Source organism: Octodon degus, unplaced genomic scaffold (assembly GCF_000260255.1).
Source record: "Octodon degus isolate 3935 unplaced genomic scaffold, OctDeg1.0 scaffold00031, whole genome shotgun sequence".
In the NCBI taxonomy this organism is placed as follows: Eukaryota; Metazoa; Chordata; class Mammalia; order Rodentia; family Octodontidae; genus Octodon; species Octodon degus.
The window spans coordinates 12,174,143-12,191,617 of NW_004524607.1; the positions used below are offsets into that span (position 1 = coordinate 12,174,143).

A 17,475-nucleotide genomic window follows, 5' to 3' on the forward strand; every position below is an offset into this window, starting at 1 on the left:
GAGAATCAAGGCCCAGAGCAGGCCCCTCCAGCTGAGGTGGGGCCTGGCCCCAGGTCACCCTCCATTGCCACATTCCCTGGGGCCCCCTAGAGCCCCCACTTCCTCAGATTTCACCCCTCTCTTTAAATCTGAACAGACTTCCCAAGAGCCAGATCAAAATTGTTCTTTATGAAGTTTCCAAAGAGGGGAAAATCCATTTCACATCATTATATTTTTTTCTCCTAATTTGAACTGCCTCAGTGCAGACTAGTTGCAGACGTCAATATCAGTGAAATACACTCGGCTGGCTGCCGGCCAGGCCACAGAGCAGGGACAGAGGGCGGCTGTAAATCCAGAAATTAACAAGCAAACACACACCCATTTCTCCTCCTGAGGGAAAACACAGGGCGGGTACCCGCAGCCCCCTCTGTCTGCAGCCGCATGGTGCTGCTGCCTGCACTGGGGCTGCGGGGGGAGACTCAGTCCTTCCTCTTGCAGTCTCCAGCGGGGATGCAGGGGATGACCCAGGCCCCAGGCTGCTGAGGTGTTCACACTGACCAGCAAGGATGGTGGAGCTGGGACCCCATGGCAGGGACACTGTCCCTTAGCTTCACTGCTGGGTTCCACCAGGTGGGGCAAGGACAGCTCCACATCCTTGGCACCAGGCAGGCCTCAGAGACCACCTGGCTGGTTCACTTGGGAAACTGGGGCCTAGGATGGGGATGACTTGGGAGCCACGTGGTAGGAAAACTCTCAGGCCAAGCCTGGTCCTGAGTCAGTGGATGTCCTCATTGCCTGGCTGAGGACCCAGCCAGGGCTCAGGCGCCCCCTGCAGGCTGCCAAGGGTGCTGAGGCTAAACCCTACTGGGGGTAGAAATGCCACCTTAAACCCCAAGCAGAGGACACCATGACCACCATGATCACCCAGACACTTTGCCAGGCCAGAGGCTGACCATCTTGATCAGCTGAATTTTGTTTCCTCTCTGGGCCTCAGTTTCCTCACCTGCCCAGGTTCATGCAGAATGCAAAATGGGCTGTGCAAGAAGACTTGATTCCACATGGTCACTGTGCCTTTGAGCCCAGCTGCGTGTGTGGCATCACACCCACTTTGCAGACGAGGAAACCAAGGCCAGGGACTGAAGGAGGCCTTCAGGTACCATCCTGGCCTCTACTTACCCACCTCTGTGCTGTGGATCACAGCTGGCTAGAACCCGGTAACGTTCAACCAATGAGCCCTGGAGGTGGCCTCCTGTGACCACTGTCTTTTCTTTTGTCTTGCAGCAGGGTCGACTTTGGAGCAGCAGCACCAGCGGAGCTGCCACAGGATCTGCGGGCCCATGGGGAAGGAGGCCGTGGCTGCCGCAGGACTGGGGTGGGAGACAAGGGGCGGCGGGCCGTGAGGGAGGCACCTCCCTCTCAGCTCTTGTGCCCTTCAGCCATGCAGACTGGGACAGCACACCTCTGAGTGTGCAGGTGTCATCCCACCCCGCCCTCCATCCCTCTTGGGGCTGCCGCCCAGCCTCCCCCCAGCCCCTCCACCAGGCTGAGCGGGGTGTCCCACCAGGGCAGTCCCGATGGCTGGGCATGGGAGGGGCATGCTGTGGGTGTGTGTGGCGGCAGCTGCCCTGCTGCATGCAGGTGGACTGGCCCGTGCCGACTGCTGGCTGATTGAAGGTGACAAGGGCTTTGTGTGGCTGGCCATCTGCAGCCAGAACCAGCCGCCCTACGAGGCCATTCCGCAGCAGATCAACAGCACAATCGTGGACCTGCGGCTGAACGAGAACCGCATCCGCAGCGTGCAGTATGCCTCGCTGAGCCGCTTCGGCAATCTTACGTACCTCAACCTCACCAAGAATGAGATTGGCTACATTGAGGATGGTGCCTTCTCAGGCCAGTTCAACCTGCAGGTATTACAGCTGGGCTACAACCGGCTACGCAACCTCACGGAGGGCATGCTGCGTGGCCTGGGCAAGCTGGAGTACCTCTACCTGCAGGCCAACCTCATTGAGGTGGTCATGGCCAGCGCCTTCTGGGAATGTCCTAGTATCGTCAACATTGACTTGTCCATGAACCGCATCCAGCAGCTGAGCAGCGGCACCTTCTCGGGCCTGACCAAGCTCTCCGTGTGTGAGCTGTACAGCAACCCCTTCTACTGCTCCTGTGAGCTGCTGGGCTTCCTGCGCTGGCTGGCTGCCTTTACCAACGCCACACAGACCTACGACCGTATGCAGTGCGAGTCGCCACCCATCTACTCTGGCTATTTCCTCCTGGGCCAGGGCCGCCACGGCCACCGCAGCATCCTCAGCAAACTGCTGTCTGTCTGTACAGAGGACTCCTATGCAGCAGAGGTGGCCGGGCCCCGTCTGGTACCTGGCCGCTCCCAGCCAGGCCGCTCACCACCGCCGCCACCACCGCCGGAGCCAAGCTTGGGCAGCCGAGCCGATGTGCCCTGTGCTGACGAAGAGTGCTTCTCTGGCGACGGCACCACACCACTGGTGGCTCTGCCCACACTGGCCACGCAAGCCGAAGCTCGTCCCCTCATCAAGGTCAAGCAGCTGACCCAGAACTCGGCCACCATCACCGTGCAGCTGCCCAGCCCCTTCAACCGCATGTACACGCTGGAACATTACAACAACAGCAAATCCTCCACTGTGTCCAGGCTGACCCAGGCCCAGGAGGAGATCCGCCTGACGAACCTGTACACACTGACCAACTACACCTACTGCGTGGTATCTACCAGCTCGGGCACTCACCACAACCACACCTGCCTCACCATCTGCCTGCCCAAGCCCCCCAGCCCACCTGGGCCAGTGCCCAGCCCTTCCACAGCCACCCACTACATCATGACCATTCTGGGATGCCTCTTTGGCATGGTGCTGGTGCTGGGCGCTGTCTACTACTGCCTGCGCAGGCGGAGGCGCCAGGAGGAGAAGCACAAGAAGGCAGCCTCAGCAGCTGCAGCCGGCAGCCTGAAGAAGACCATTATTGAGCTCAAGTATGGACCTGAGATGGAGGCGCCTGGTCTGGCCCCACTGTCCCAGGGCCCACTGTTGGGCCCTGAAACTGTGACCCGCATCCCATACCTGCCGGCCACGGCCAGCGAGGTGGAACAGTACAAGCTAGTGGAGAGTGGAGAGACACCCAAGGCCAGCAAGGGAAACTACATGGAGGTGCGCACTGGGGAGCCAGAACGTAGGGACTGTGAGCTGGGCCGGCCAGGCCCCGAGAGCCAGAGCTCGGTGGCTGAGATCTCCACCATTGCTAAGGAGGTGGACAAGGTCAACCAGATCATCAACAATTGCATTGATGCGCTCAAGTCTGAGTCCACCTCCTTCCAGGGTGCCAAGTCTGGGCCTGTGTCTACAGCCGAGCCCCAGCTGGTGCTGCTGTCCGAGCCGCTGACCACCAAGCACGGCTTCCTGTCGCCCGTGTACAAGGACACATTTGGCCATGGCCTGCAGCGGCACCACAGTGTGGAGGCGGCCCCTGGGCCCCCGAGGGCCAGCACCTCGTCCAGTGGCTCCACACGTAGCCCTCGGGCCTTTCGCACTGAGCCCCCCGGCGTGCACAAAGCCACAGCCGCTGAAGCCAAGTACATAGAGAAGAGCTCACCAGCAGCAGAGGCCATCCTCACTGTGACACCCGCAGCCGCTGTGCTGCGGGCCGAGGCCGAGAAGAGCCGCCAGTACGGCGAACACCGGCACTCCTACCCTGGCTCCCACCCCGCCGCCGAACCGCCCGTGCAGCCCCTGCCGCCGCCAGCCCACGAGGGCCTGGGCGGCCGCAAAGCGTCCATCCTGGAGCCACTGACCCGGCCGCGGCCCCGCGACCTCGCCTACTCCCAGCTGTCGCCGCAGTACCACAACCTGAGCTACACGTCCAGCCCTGAGTACCCCTGCAGGGCCTCTCAGAGCATCTGGGAGCGCCTCAGACTGAGCCGGCGCCGCCCCAAGGACGACGAGGAGTTCATGGCGGCCGGCCATGCCCTGCGCAAGAAGGTCCAGTTTGCCAAGGACGAGGATCTGCACGACATCCTGGACTACTGGAAGGGCGTGTCCGCCCAGCACAAGTCCTGAGCCGTCACGGAGGTGGTGGCCCTGCCCTTCCCGAAACTCGTGATGCCACTGGACCAAAAAGGATACAAGATCCACTGCAGCTACTGGAAACTCAGAGACTCATGGTGAAACACAGCGTGTGCGTAACAGGGTGGGAGCTGTGTGCGGGGACAGCGGGAGGGGACACAGAGTGGGTAGGTGTCCCGACACCCATGTAACCCACACTTGGATTCCCCCATACACACACACACACACACACACACACACACACACACACACACACACTTATGCCAGGGACTTCGGAAAACTGTGTCTTAGGGGTGGGGGTGGGGTGGGGATTTTTTTCATTATCTTTCCTCTTGATTCGTCTCTGCCTTCTTCCTCTCTTTATCTTTATTTTCTTCCTTTTTTAAAAAAAATAATAAAAATAAAATTCTTAAAAAAAAAAAAAAAGACAAGACATAGAATACCTACTGTGGGGCCTGGCCAGGGGCTTCTGGGGCCCCTCATACAATCTCTCAGTCTGTGGTTTTCTGTGGATTCTCTGTTTGATCTGTCTCTTCGTTGCCACCTCTGGAGGCCACTGCGGAAGACAGAGTGGATGCGGCGGCCGTGTGGCCTCCAGGAGAGTCCTGAAGCCTGGGGACTGGGTGAGGAGAGATGCCCGTGGACGGGTCGAGGAGGCTGGGGTGGCCCTGATGGGTAGCACTGTGTGTTCCCCCGGCCCAGTCCCTGTTGTACACTGTAGTTGTTCTGTTGTACAGAAAAAAATTTCTATATTTGCAATGTTTGCTGTAAAATGAGAAAGAACAACAAAATAGACTCTGTCTACTAAAAAAAAAAATCTGCAAAAAAAAAAAAAAAAAAAAAAAAAAAAAAACCCACAGGATCTCAAGAGACTGCAAAAAAAAAAAAAAAAAAAAAAAACATCAATTTGTCCTGTGTCTTCACTGTGGGCTTTGAGGGAAAGAGTTGGGGGGTTCTTTGATGTCTAGTTTGGGAGTGATCTTGCTGATGCTGACCACAGTGGGGTGCAGGCAGGAATCCACAGGGTAGGAGAGAGTCGGCAGCTTTGAAGGCGAGAGCTGGTAAGGACGGATCCAGAAGGGGCTGGGCTCTGGGTGGCCAGGGGCTAAGTGGTGTTGAGGCTGCCACAAGGCACATGTGCCCACCTGGCAGTGCTGCCACTTGTGTGAGCATGTGGGCTTAAGACAGCCAGGGACCTGCATAGACCTGTAGTGGCCGGAGCCCCACCTCTGGGAAACCCTGACTGTGGCCCCTTGCCTGGCTCCCACTGTCCCCAAGCTGCTGCCCAGAGCCCTCCCTTCACCCTGCTCTGGGAGGGAGTCACATAGGAACAGCATGGACTGCTCATGGTCACCCCTCATCCTGCTTGCAGTAAGAAGCCCTCTGCCCACCCTAGGGAGCCCCCAGAGATCCTGGCAGGGGTGTGAGGGCTCTGTACCTAAGGGTCTCACTCTGTTCCCTCCTGCATGGCCTTGGGGTAGGTTCTTCTGCTTGATATCAGGGCCACATCTGCCAGCCTCCCTTCCCTACCGGGCTTGATCTCCTTCTCTCATCTGCCTAGTGGCCCCTGGTCAGTCACTGAATACTATCACCTCTCAGGTCCAAGGAAGTTCATTCCTGATCTGAGCTTCTGACAGAGACCCAGTGGGACCTGAGGCTGGGACCAAACCTGGGTCCTGAGGGCTGAACCACGGTGATGGAGGTCAGTTCCAGGCTCTGATGGGCTCAGAAAAAGCCGGACCAGGGATGGGAGCCCAGTGGGGCCTAGGACCACTTTACTTAGCAGCTTCAGGCTTTAGGAACCTTCCTGATACCAAGTGAAAGCTCACATAGCCACAGGGTCCAGCTCTGGCTCTTGGACCCCCAGGTCACAAGGCTGCAGATAGGGTCACCCTGATTCTACAGGCTGCTGGTTGGTCCTGACATCGGCATGAGGTCACCCATTTTATCCTGTGAATGCAAGGCTTCCTCAGAAGCTCAAGACCCAAGTGGGCCCATGTGACACTGTGCCACTGATCTCCCCAAAGCAAGTCATTAATGAGGACTCTGTGGGCCTGAACTTCCCCCAGATGTCCACATTCATGGAGGGTCCTGAGGCAGCCAGGGACAGGAGTCTCTGTTGAGTCTAAAGATAACCAGGCCAGGGGACCAGGCAGGATCCACAGCAATGGGATGAGCCCTGAGGGCCTGCCTAGCCCAAGGTCACACAGCCACTTGGCGACAGTCCCAGTCATGGGACAGGAGGTGACCGGGCCGCAGCCCACTGCTTCTCTTCACCAAGGAGATAAAATAGGCTATTTATAGGGGATGGGGAGGACAGACTCAGGACAGCCATTCTGGTCCACAGGCTAGACGAAGCCAGGGTGTGCTGGAATAACAGAGCTGTGCCAGGCAGGGGTCCAGGAGGCAGTGGAGAGCCTAGGAAGGACAAGGAAGAGGTGAGTGCAGGAAGGCGCTGCAGGACTGGGGACTGACAGCTCAGAAGCCCTGAAGCCTGCAGAGCTGGGCAAATGTGCCTTAAGATTTGCCAACACCAGCCAGTCTAGGGACAGAGACCCACATGGCACTGTGTCTTATTTGAAGGAGGCAGAGTGCAGCTCACAAGGCATAGAGGAAAAGATACACATGCTACTAAGCACTTAATGTACACAGCTCCATGCCCGGTATTCCCTAGCTCAGCCTGTCTACTTGATGTGGATGAGGTGGCCAGCTCAGGGTGGCACAGGGTGTGGGGGTTCCTGGAGAGGGGAAGCCTGGGAAAGGGGGAGCCACAGGGAGGGAAGGCAGAGGAAGCAAATGAGAGAGAATGGCTGGAGCTCGGGACACAGGGAGACTGTAGCCACCATGAGTCACACAGCCTTGTCTGCCAGTGTAGGTGCTGATGCCCACACTGGTGGCTAGGAGGGTGGCAGGAGGGGGTGGCACTGGTTATTTACTGCCTCAGGAATGCCTCACTATTGCTTGTGCATCACAAGGGGAACTCAAAGTCAGGGACAGACAGGACACCATGGGGGCAGAGAACTGGATGAGACCCCTGAACACAAGGCCACAGTGAGCTGAGTGCCCACAATCATTCTGAAGAATAGGGAGGCAGAGAGCCCAGGGTGATGCTCCTGAGTTGTGTGCAGTTATGAAGTGTCTGCTGTATACCATATGTGTTAGGAACATTAATGACGCTGACCCTGCCCTTGATCATATCAGCCATGACCCGTTGCCCAGAAAAGAATGTGGGGGGGCACACAAAGAGTTACTTCCAGGGTAGGGGTATAGGGGACTCACAAGGGACACGGCAGTCACATGGACAGCACTCCTGGGCCCACGGGGATCAAGGGAGAGATGAGTTTCCACTGAAAGTGGGGAGGGGAGAGAGGTTCCTGGGGCCCTGGAGGGGGACAGGAGTGGTGGGCACATCTGGGCTGGACACCAGCCACTGGGGTCCTTGGGATGGAGGACCTGGTGGCCTGGGAGGAGTCCCCTGAGCTCAGCTGGCAGGACTGCCCATCAGGGTGCAGAGTTGGGCCTTGGAAGCCAGCAGTGGCATTGTAAAGAATAATATATTTTATTGATTGCCCTTATCTGAAAAGTAGTCCTTTCGGGGCTGGAGAGATGGCTCAGTGGTCTAAAGCACCTATTTGGAACAAGCTTGGCAAAGCACAGGGACCGCGGTTCAATCCCCCAGCACCACATGCCAGCCAGCCCCGCCCCCAGGTGGGCTGAGCTGGCCACACACACACACTAAATGAATAAATAAATAAATAATTAAAAAAAAGTAGTCCTTTCATTACATAAACTTTACAAAGTAGTTAAGCAGAGGCCAGAGATAGCCCAGTGGTCTAAGTGCTTGCCTAGCAAGCACAGAGAGCCAGGTTTGATCCCCAGTGCCACATGCAGTGCCAGTCCCGCCCTGAGCACACTGCGCTGGCCACTGAGATAGGGTGTGGTGGTGCATGCCTTTAATCCCAGACCTGGGGAGGCTGAAACAAGAGGATCACTACAAGTCTGACCTGTGTAGTGAGACCCTAGGCCACATCCATAAAAATTAAGAAGAAGAAAAAAGAAAATAGTTAAACATAAAAAGAAAACAGAAGTCACTTGAGATCACCCAGGTTACTGCCGAAGAGAACTGCGGTGATATTCTGGCCTCTGGCCTCACGGTGCTTTCTCTGCACAACAGCATGAGCAGCATCTTACTGGGACCCTCTGCTCCCCTGGAGGGGTGGACTGTGGGACACGAAGATGGGGCATGGAAGCAGCTGTTGGTGACGTGTGGCCAAGAGCGGGCAGGCGGGACCACAGCAGGGTCCTGACGGGGGGTGTGGCTTGGCCAGCACCTCAGACAAGGGAGGGGGTGAGCACCTCACCAGCAAGGTTGGGAGCAGATGCCCCTGGCACCCCAGGTACTGCAGGGTCGTGTTACTCAAAAACCAGGACTCCTGTTCCACAGTCGGGAGCTGCTGCAGAGTCCTCACACGGACCGCAGCTAAAGCAGGCAGTGTCCTGAAGTGAACGCGCCACTTCTGTGTCCCTCATGGGCTGCAGAGCTTGGGTTTCTTCCTCAGTAGCAGGGCTACTTGTCTTTTCCTCGCAGGCACCCTCCTACCTACCCTGCTGCAGGCTGAACCTTCACAGGGACACAGCCAGCCCAGGATCTTGGAGCATGCGTCTCAGAGCAGAGTGCACGCTCTTTCTGCTTCTCAGCTCTGGGGGACGCACTGGCTACCCAGGTCCCTCTGGAGCACTGCAGTGGGGAGCAGGTGACAGCAGCCCTGGTCAGACCCCAGGACAAGCAGGTGGGCTCTCACCCAAACTGGGGCACAGAGGGACCACCTTCTGCATTCTGCTCTCGCCAGAGGACTGCCAACTGAGTGTGGCTTGGTGACATGCGTCTGTGATCCCAGCTACTTGGGAGCCTGAGTCAAAAGGATGGCAGGTTTAAGGTCAGCCTGGGCAACTCAGTGAGAACCTGAATATAAAAAAGTATTTTTTTTTTTTTAAAGGACTGGGAATGCAGCTCAGTGGGAATGCTTAGTACGTGCGAGGCCCTGGCTTCCCTCCCCAGGATTCCCTTCTCCCTCAAAAAGCTTTCAGTGTTCATCCAACAAAATATACAGATCTTTTAAAATAGCTTCTGTTCTTCCGTAATGTTCATAATAGCCTCATTCATAGCAGGCCAAAGTGGAAACAACTGAATGTCCATCAACAGAGGAAGCGACAAATTGTGACCCCACCATAGAACTAAACACCATTCAGCAATAAAGAGGCACAAGTCATCAGCATGCGGAGCCCTGGGAGGGAACCTGAGGCCGCTGAGCCCAAAGGAGCTGATCACAAAACAACGCACCCAGTGAGTCCCCGACCTGTTTTTAACGTGCTAAGGAACCCAGCTCACCCTAATGTACAATATTTTTAGTTTTTCCTCATCCCAGTTGTTCTTCCTTTTGAGCAGTTTCTTTCCCTTCCACAGTATCTATTGTGTCTTTTGGATTTTACTTCCTCTTTCAGTTTCTCACACTAGGGAGACAAGGGGCCGGGGAGATATCTTAGTGGCATATGTACTTTCCTGGCAAGCGCAAGGTCTTGCGTTCTATCCCTAGTACCATACAATTAAAAAATTAAGTAAAATTTGAAAAATAAAAATTACACTAGGGAGACAATACAATGTTTACACATGTTGGCCTTATTTATTGTACTTATCAGTATGGTCTCTAGTTGCATCCATTTACCTGTAAAAGCTTCAAGTTCATCTTTCTTTATAGCTGAGTAGTACTCCATTGTATGAAAATATCACATCATTTTTATCATTCCTCAGTTTATGGGCATTTGGGTTGTTTCCAAGATTTAGCTATGATAAATTGAAAAAAAGAGAATATATATGTGTATATATATATATATATGATAATTGTACCACTAATTTCTATTGGTTTATTGAAAGCAACAGTTAATACTTAATTTTTTTGATCAATTTTGCATGCAACAACTTCAAAGCAACTACTTCAAAGATAACAATGTGCAATGTAACAAGCATTATTAATTTCTTATTATTTTGTTTGGAAATTCTGTATCATATTTAATGTTTTGTTTTTTAAAAACTTTTTATTCTATTTAATATTAAAAAAGTAAACTAAAATTTATTTTTAGTTTCTATGTATCTGCTTATGTGTGTGGGGGTGGAAGTGCTGGGGACTGAACCCAGGCCTTTGTACCAAGTCACATCCCCAACTGCTTTTTGTTTTTCACTTTGAGAAAGGTCCTAAGTAGCCCAGGCTGGGCTCAAACTCGCAATCCTCCTGTCTCAGCCTCCCAAAGTGTCAAAATTACACATGTGTACTGCCATGCCTGGGGTTAGCTGAAGTACTTAATGCCCTAGAATTCATATCTGCTCCACATAAGAGCCAGGGAGCCTTGGCATTTCCTTCTGTATGGTTGACCAGAAGCTCAGCACAGCCTGAGCAACCCTCGTGCCTGCTGCTAGCCTCCACCGGTGCACACCACATCTCATCCACGATCCCAGCAGCCCTCGGACCCGAGTTCCTGGGACTTGCTCTCCAGGGTCTCCATCTGAGTGAGTGGGGTTAGTGATGTGGTGAGGCTCTTGGTAGTTCTTCGTGTCCTACTGGGCTTTTGTATGGAACTGCTTGAAATGTATAGACAAACTTAGAGGAAAATTCCATCTTTTTTTAAAATCACATTCTCACTGCTGGGACAAAATACCTGACACCTGCAACTTAAAGGAGAAGAACTTTATTTTGGGTTGTGTTTTAGAAATTTAAGTCCTTTCATAAACAGGAGCCTGGTGGAAGGGCCTGGAGGGAGGAGAGCTGCTCACATCATCATGGACCAGAAGTAGAGAGAGGAGAGGAGCCAGGAGGGAGATGTACCCTTCTAGGCCAGCCCCCAGTGACCTGGTTCTTCCTACCAGGCTCCACCCCCAACCCCAAGCCAGCTATGGCTTCCCCACAATCCAATCACCTTCTATGAACCTCTTAGCCCACAAGGCTTAGGGGGGCATTCTAGATGTAAATCATAACACATCTTTGCAACATTAAGTCCTCTCGTGTAGTGACATCCCTACTCTCACCATCATTCAAAGACTTTTAAAAATGTACCTGGTGTAACAAAGTGCTTCTTTTTCTTTTTTTCCAGTGCTGGGGATGGAACCCAGGACCTCACTGGGAGCCACAGCCCAGGCTTTCTAATTTTTTATTTTGATACAGAGTCTCACTAAGTTGACCAGGTTGACTGTGAACTTGAGAGCCTGCTGCCTTGGCCTCCTGGAGTGTTGGGGTCTCCTGGCTTCCCCTTTCTTTTCGTTCCTGTGTGCATCTGTGCCTGCAGGGCACCTCCTTACCAACAGGTGCCCATATCCTCCCACCCAGCCTGAGAAGGAACCACATCACGTGCCAGAGGTGGGACATGTGACCCATAGAGATGGGGTCAACACCCAAGCAAGATGGCCCCTCACGGAATCCGGGGATGGGTGGGTTGTGGGGAGAACATGCTCTTCCCTTGGGAACTGCCATAGTCGCAGGGAAGATGAGCCGGGCCTGGGAGTTGCCCGTCTGAGAAACATGAGGGAGCCATCGTGCTCTTGGTTGGCTCTGCTCTGAGCCCCACAGCAGCACCATGGGATAGAGTGTGTGCCGGCCAGGGAGGGAGGCAACTGGTTGGATCCCATTATTGCCTGACCAAAGGTGACATCCAAAATGGGGAGTGCTGCAGCTTCCTGGCTCCTTATTACCTCTTCTCACGGGTGAGGAAATCGAGGTCCAGGATAGTCAGGAAACTTGTCAGCTGTCCTGTGGGGATCAGCTGCGTGTGGTGGTGCACACCTGTAATCCCAGCAATCTGGGAGGCTAAGGCAAGAGGATTACAAGTTGAAATCCCCCTTGAGGAACTAGCAAGACCATCACAAAACAAAAAATAAAAAGGGCCGGGATTGCTCTGGGTCCAAACACTAGTACTAGAAAAACAAAATAAAGGATCTCTGTCCTTTTAGACAGAGATCCTTCTCTGGACGTGGTTAGAGAAAGACATGGGATGGGACAGGGTCAGAAGGCAGGAGGTGGGCTGGCCCAGCACCAGCCCTGAGGATGGCGGAGGGGCCCACACCCAGGATGCAGGCGCCTCCACAGCTGGAGAAGGGAGGAGAAGGATCCTTCCTGAAGCCCCTAGCTGGAGCCAGGCCCAGGCCCGGGAGATGCACAGTGGTCTTCTGACTGGCTCACAGAACCACGAGACAGCAGTGTTTATTAGGCATCTAAGTTTGTACCCACCTGTCTGCTGCCACAGCAACAGTGTAGCTTCTGCTTCAGCAGTGGAGACTCATTCCAGGGGTGCTGGAAGGTGGGGGCAAGGATGGGCCCAGCTGACCTGTGGGGCCCAGGTGTAACTCTACAGAAAAGACACAGTAGAGGCAGGTGATGGAAAGTGCTGGTCGGAAGCCCACTGTTCTTGGCTTGCTAGGGCTGCCATAGGGAAGCGTCACCCAGGGACGAAGCAGCCAACAGCAATGTCCTGCCTCAGACAGGAGCCAGCCAAGCAAAGTCGGCAGGCTGGAAGGAGTCTCTTCTGGGTCTCATTTAGCATCTGATCACCCTGGCTGCTTCTGGGGATCTGAGCACCTCGACCACTGTCTGCACGTGTGCGTGTACGTCTTGATGTCCAAACCCCCCACCACTTTTTTTTTTTTTTCTTTTCAGTACAAGGGATTGAATCCAGGGCCTTCACACTGAGCTACATACCCAACCCTTCTATTTATTTTGAGACAAGGTCTAACTAAGTTCCCCAGGCTGAGCTGGAACTTGCAAACTTCCTTCCTCAGCCTCCCCTAGTGCTGACTTTACAGATATGAACTCCCTTCTATAAGGATGCCAGCTCTGTTGGATTTGAACCAGCCCAGATTAATTTTATTGTCATTCCTTATAGTTTTACTGCATAACATATATGCCCATAAATACAGTGTTTATTTTTAATTATTTTAATTAGACATAATGGTGTCAGAGGGCATGGATTCTCTAGCAACTGGCTTTTTAACTTGGAAATCTTAAGATCTACTTATTGTTGGCTGGCTGTAATCACGTATCTCCAAGTCTGTGCTGGAGTCTGCTGTGTGAGTATTTGTGGACATAGTTGATCTTCCACCTGTTCATGGGCAGAGAGATACTGCGTTTGTCTCAGTGCGTGGTGACACAATGGCCTTTCCTGTTCATGAGTGCTTCAGCCCTGTGCAGAACTCTCTTAGGCTGCAGTGGGATGGAATCGTTGAGTCTCATGGGGTCTTGGTGTCTGGTCAGATCACTTGAAGTACACCTCTGGAGCAGCCTCCGCAGCCACTCCTGTCAGTGTGGGACACACAGTGCTTCACGATGACTCTTGGTGACAGCCTGGTGTGTGCAAACTGGTATTCACACCTCAGCTCGCGTTCTCTCTCTTGCTCTCTCTCTCCCTCATTTTCTTTCTTTCTCTCCTTCACCTTCCTTCCTTCCTTCCTTCCTTCCTTCCTTCCTTCCTTCCTTCCTTCCTTCCTCTCATCCCTCCTTTTTTATTTTATATTTTTTTGCAGCACTGGGGATCGCACCCAAGGCCTCTGCTCTGAGCTACATCCCCAGCCCTTCTTTATTCTGAGACAGGGTCTCACAGTTTGGTCAGCTTTCTTGTCACTGGGTCACTCTCCTCTCTGACACCTGCATCTTAGAGGAAGAGAGGTCCATTCTTCCCTCCACCGGGCCCTTCTGCTGTGCCACTTCTGGCTTGGATTCAGCCAGCTCTGAACTGAGTTCTCATTTGCTCACTGTTTCAGAGAATTCAGTTCAGAGCTGACTGAATCCAAGCCAGAGGTAGCACAGCAGAAGGGCCTGGTGGAGGCAAGCTGTGCAGGTCATGCTAGCCCTGAAGGGGAGAGACAGGAGGAGCCAAAGACCAGAACGCATCCTTGGGCTGGGGAGACAGCTCGCTAAGCTGTCTAAGCGCCTGCCTGGAAAGCGCAAGAATCCGGGTCTGATCTCCAGTGCCACATACAGTATGGGCCAAACAGGGCGTGGTGATGTGTGTCTGTAATCCCAGCGCTGAGGAGGATAAGACAGGAGGATCACTACAAGTCTAAGTTGTGTAGCGAGACCTTCTACCAAAGAAAGGAAGAAAGGAAGGAAGGAAGGAAGGAAGGAAGGAAGGAAGGAAGGAAGGAAGGAAGAAAGAAAGGGAGAAAGAAAGAAAGAAGAAAGAAAGAGAAAGAAAGAATTAAAAAAAAAAAAGAAGGAAAAGAATGCATCCTTCCAGGCTGTCCCAGGGACCTGGTTCCTCTTGCCAGGGTCCACCTCCTCATGGCGCATTTAACTACTGAGCTCCCCAATGAATGCATCCACTAATGAGTGCAGCATCCCGTGACCCAGTCCCTCCCCATGTGCCCCACCTCTGAGTACAGACTTTTGGGGGACACGCTGGATTTAAACCATGATACTCACTAAATCACTAAACTGCCCAGACTGGGCTCAAACTTGTGATTCTCCTGCATCAGCCTCTGTGACTGCTGGGGCTTCAGGTGTGCACCATCCCTTTCCAACACCATCTCAGTTTTCCTCCGTCAAATTCTGACAGATGCGGTGCTGTTGGCTGTCATGTTTTCTCTTCTGGGAATAACTGTGTGTGTCTGTTGTTCATTTTTCCATTGGGTCACTAGCTTTTTTTTCCCCTTTGGTACTGGGAATTGAACACAGGACCATGTGCTTACCAGACAAGTGCTTTGCCACTGACCTATATCCTCCACCCCTTTGGGATTTTGATCCTTGGACTGTTATGTGTGTGCAAAAATCATTCCCAGGTGTGACCTTTGTTTTACCTTCTTGGTACTAGCTTTGGATTCTCATCCTCGTTCTAACTGAATATGTTCACGTCTTTGTGGTGTGTGTCTAGTAGTACAGTGTGCTTTTTGTGTCTCATGCTTTTGGCATCTCATTTTTACTCCTTGATTTGTTTTCTGTTGATGAAATTATTGAATATCATTTGTGTTAGTTTCCTTATGACTGTAACAAAATATTTGCCATAATTGATTTAAAAAGAGGAAAGGTTCACTTTGGCACTTGAATTTGAAGGGTTTTGTCCATGGTCTGTAGGCTCTATTGCTCTGAGGCTTGCAGGGAGGCTGCCCATTGCAGCAGCGCTGTGTGGTAGAGTAGAGGCACTCACTGATGGTAGCTGGGAAGTGAGAGAGAGGAAGAGGGGAGGCTGGGGCCCCAGGACTCCCTTGGAGGCCACCTCTACTGGGCCACCTCCTGAGGGCACCACCACCTCCCAGTAACACAAGGCTGGAGATGAGGCCTTGAACTCCTGGGCCTTGGAACATTCCAGACCTGTCCTACAGGAATAACTGCTGCCTGCCCTCTCCTCCCACTGACCACAGCTCTACCTCTGGCTGTCAGTCTATGTGGCAGACGTCCAGTCAACTGTCTACTGCCCCCTGCTCCAGGACAGGGTCAAATTATCCATACTGTACTGCTCTAGTGACCTAGTGACAGTGTGTCTGATCACTTAGAGACCAAATCCCTGGCCCTTTTCTTCTTGGAGAGGTGTTGGCTGTTTTCAACTCTTCGTTCTTTGAGTCCCAAGTCACTTTGTCAAGTTCTGTGTGAACTCTTGTGTGCTACTGAAAGTTCACATTGCTCATGGGCCGAGATATGAGTTTAAGGGAATTTTCTTATGTTTCACTTTGCTGAGTATTTTCATTATGGATGGATTCATGTTACTCTGTTTTTTTAAAAAAAAATGCTTTCCTTTCACTTATTGAGGTGATAAAAGATGTTTTTCTCCTTTGTTCTGTTTCTATGGAGAAGTGAATGTTAAAGCACACTTCAGTCCAGGAATAGACTCAATTTTGACATAATATGTTTTGTATATACTGATGTTGTCTTAGCACATTATGACCAGATTCCATATAGAAAACCCATTAGGGTGGTAGTAGCCATTTATCACATTGCTGAAACAAAATACCCGACTTGCATAATGTAAAAGAGGAGAGGTTTATTTAGACGTGTGGTGTCAGTGGGATCAGTCCATGGCTGCCTGGAGCCAAACAGGAATCCCACGGAGGGAGGGCATGGCGGAGGAGAGCTGTCTCACTCCTGGCACCTAGAATCAGAGATTAGGGGGACAGCACCAGAGAGGAAGGGGCTGGGAATCAGATCCAGTCCCCAGGGTGACAACCCTGTGACCCACTCAGACACCGCAGGGAGTGGGCTGTTCTCATCTCCTCAGCAACTCCAACTCTGAAGCCAGTCAAGTTGACAGTCAAAATTAATCATCACACTGCGCGCGCGCGCACACACACACACACACACACACACACTGCTAGACATCTTGAATGTGTTTAGGGTTTTGCATATATGGTTATTAGAGAAATTGCAGTTAATTTTCCTTTCTCTTGCTGTCTTTGTCTACGTAGAAGTGCAGATTTCTTAATTGTCACAGAATTAGTAGACAAGAGTTCCCTTTTGTTCTCTTTTCTGGAGATTTTGAATGAGATTGGAATCGTCTGCGCCTGAGATGTTTTGCTAGAACTTGCCCGTAAAACAAGCTGAGGCTCGTTTTTATATTGTAGAACAATTTCTTTCTTTTTTTTTTTTTGTAGAACAATTTCTAAAATATTGATTAAATTTTGTTGTTGGTATAGTACAATTCGGGCTACCCTCTGGAGTCTGTTTTGGGAATTTGGAGTTTTTTGGTAATTTGTCTATTTCTTCACAATCATTTGCCAAAAAATCTCCTATTTTCATAGGATATTCTCATCTTAGCTTTTTAAATTTTATTTATTTATTTATGGAACTGGGGATTGATCTCAGGCCCTTGCACTTGCCTGGCAAGAGATTATTCAACTGAGCTACCTCCCGGCCACATCATATTAGCTTTTTAACCTCTACCACGGTTGGTACTCATGCTCCCTTTTGGGGGCTCGTTTGGGCTTTCTTTTTTCTTAACTGATCAGTCTTGCTAGAAATTTGTCAACTAGGTTTGTCTTTTTAAAAAACCAGCTTTGCAATGAGAAGAAAGAGGTGTACTAATAGTGTTTGGACAGGATATCCTGTCTGCTTCTTGTACTATGGATAACAACTAAGAAGATAACAATGTACAGTGTATTGATTATCAAAACTGTCCTGTTAATCAGTTTTGAAAATGTCTCATTCATATTTTTTTCTCAATAAAATTTTAAAAAATGGTGAATAAAAAAATAAAAACCCAGCTTTGTCTTGGTGTTTCCCATCATATCTTTATTTTCTCTGTTATTAATTTCTGGTTTACATTTATTACTCTCCTCCCATTTTCTTTTCATTTATTTTGTTGTTGTTTTTCTAATTTGTATCTTCTTCAGTACCAGGGATTGAACCCAGCTCCTTCACACATCCCCAGTCTTTCTTTTCTTTTCTTT

General features: G+C 51.7%; 1 protein-coding gene and 1 long non-coding RNA gene across 6 annotated transcripts in view; one reads left to right on the forward strand and one right to left on the reverse strand.

Moving 5' to 3' along the window:
- Elfn1 (extracellular leucine rich repeat and fibronectin type III domain containing 1) overlaps positions 1-4,072 on the forward strand; it is a 55,924-nt gene extending 51,852 nt beyond the window's left edge. For 4 of the 5 annotated variants that reach the window (XM_023713526.1, XM_023713528.1, XM_004629596.2 and 1 more), the window contains one exon: positions 1,261-4,072. In XM_023713526.1, coding sequence (XP_023569294.1) covers positions 1,554-4,055 — 2,502 coding nt within the window. In that variant the 5' untranslated portion in view covers positions 1,261-1,553 and the 3' untranslated portion in view covers positions 4,056-4,072. The remainder of the gene's footprint in view (positions 1-1,260) is intronic. The other variant, XM_023713529.1, reaches the window with a different exon arrangement.
- A 164-nt stretch (positions 4,073-4,236) lies between these two features.
- On the reverse strand, positions 4,237-16,400 carry LOC111816391. The gene is made up of 3 exons (XR_002820795.1): positions 16,387-16,400; positions 5,726-5,730; positions 4,237-4,318 (listed from the first exon to the last, which is right to left on the reverse strand). It is a non-coding gene; the product is annotated as an uncharacterized LOC111816391 (long non-coding RNA).
- Between the last annotated feature and the right edge of the window lie 1,075 nt (positions 16,401-17,475).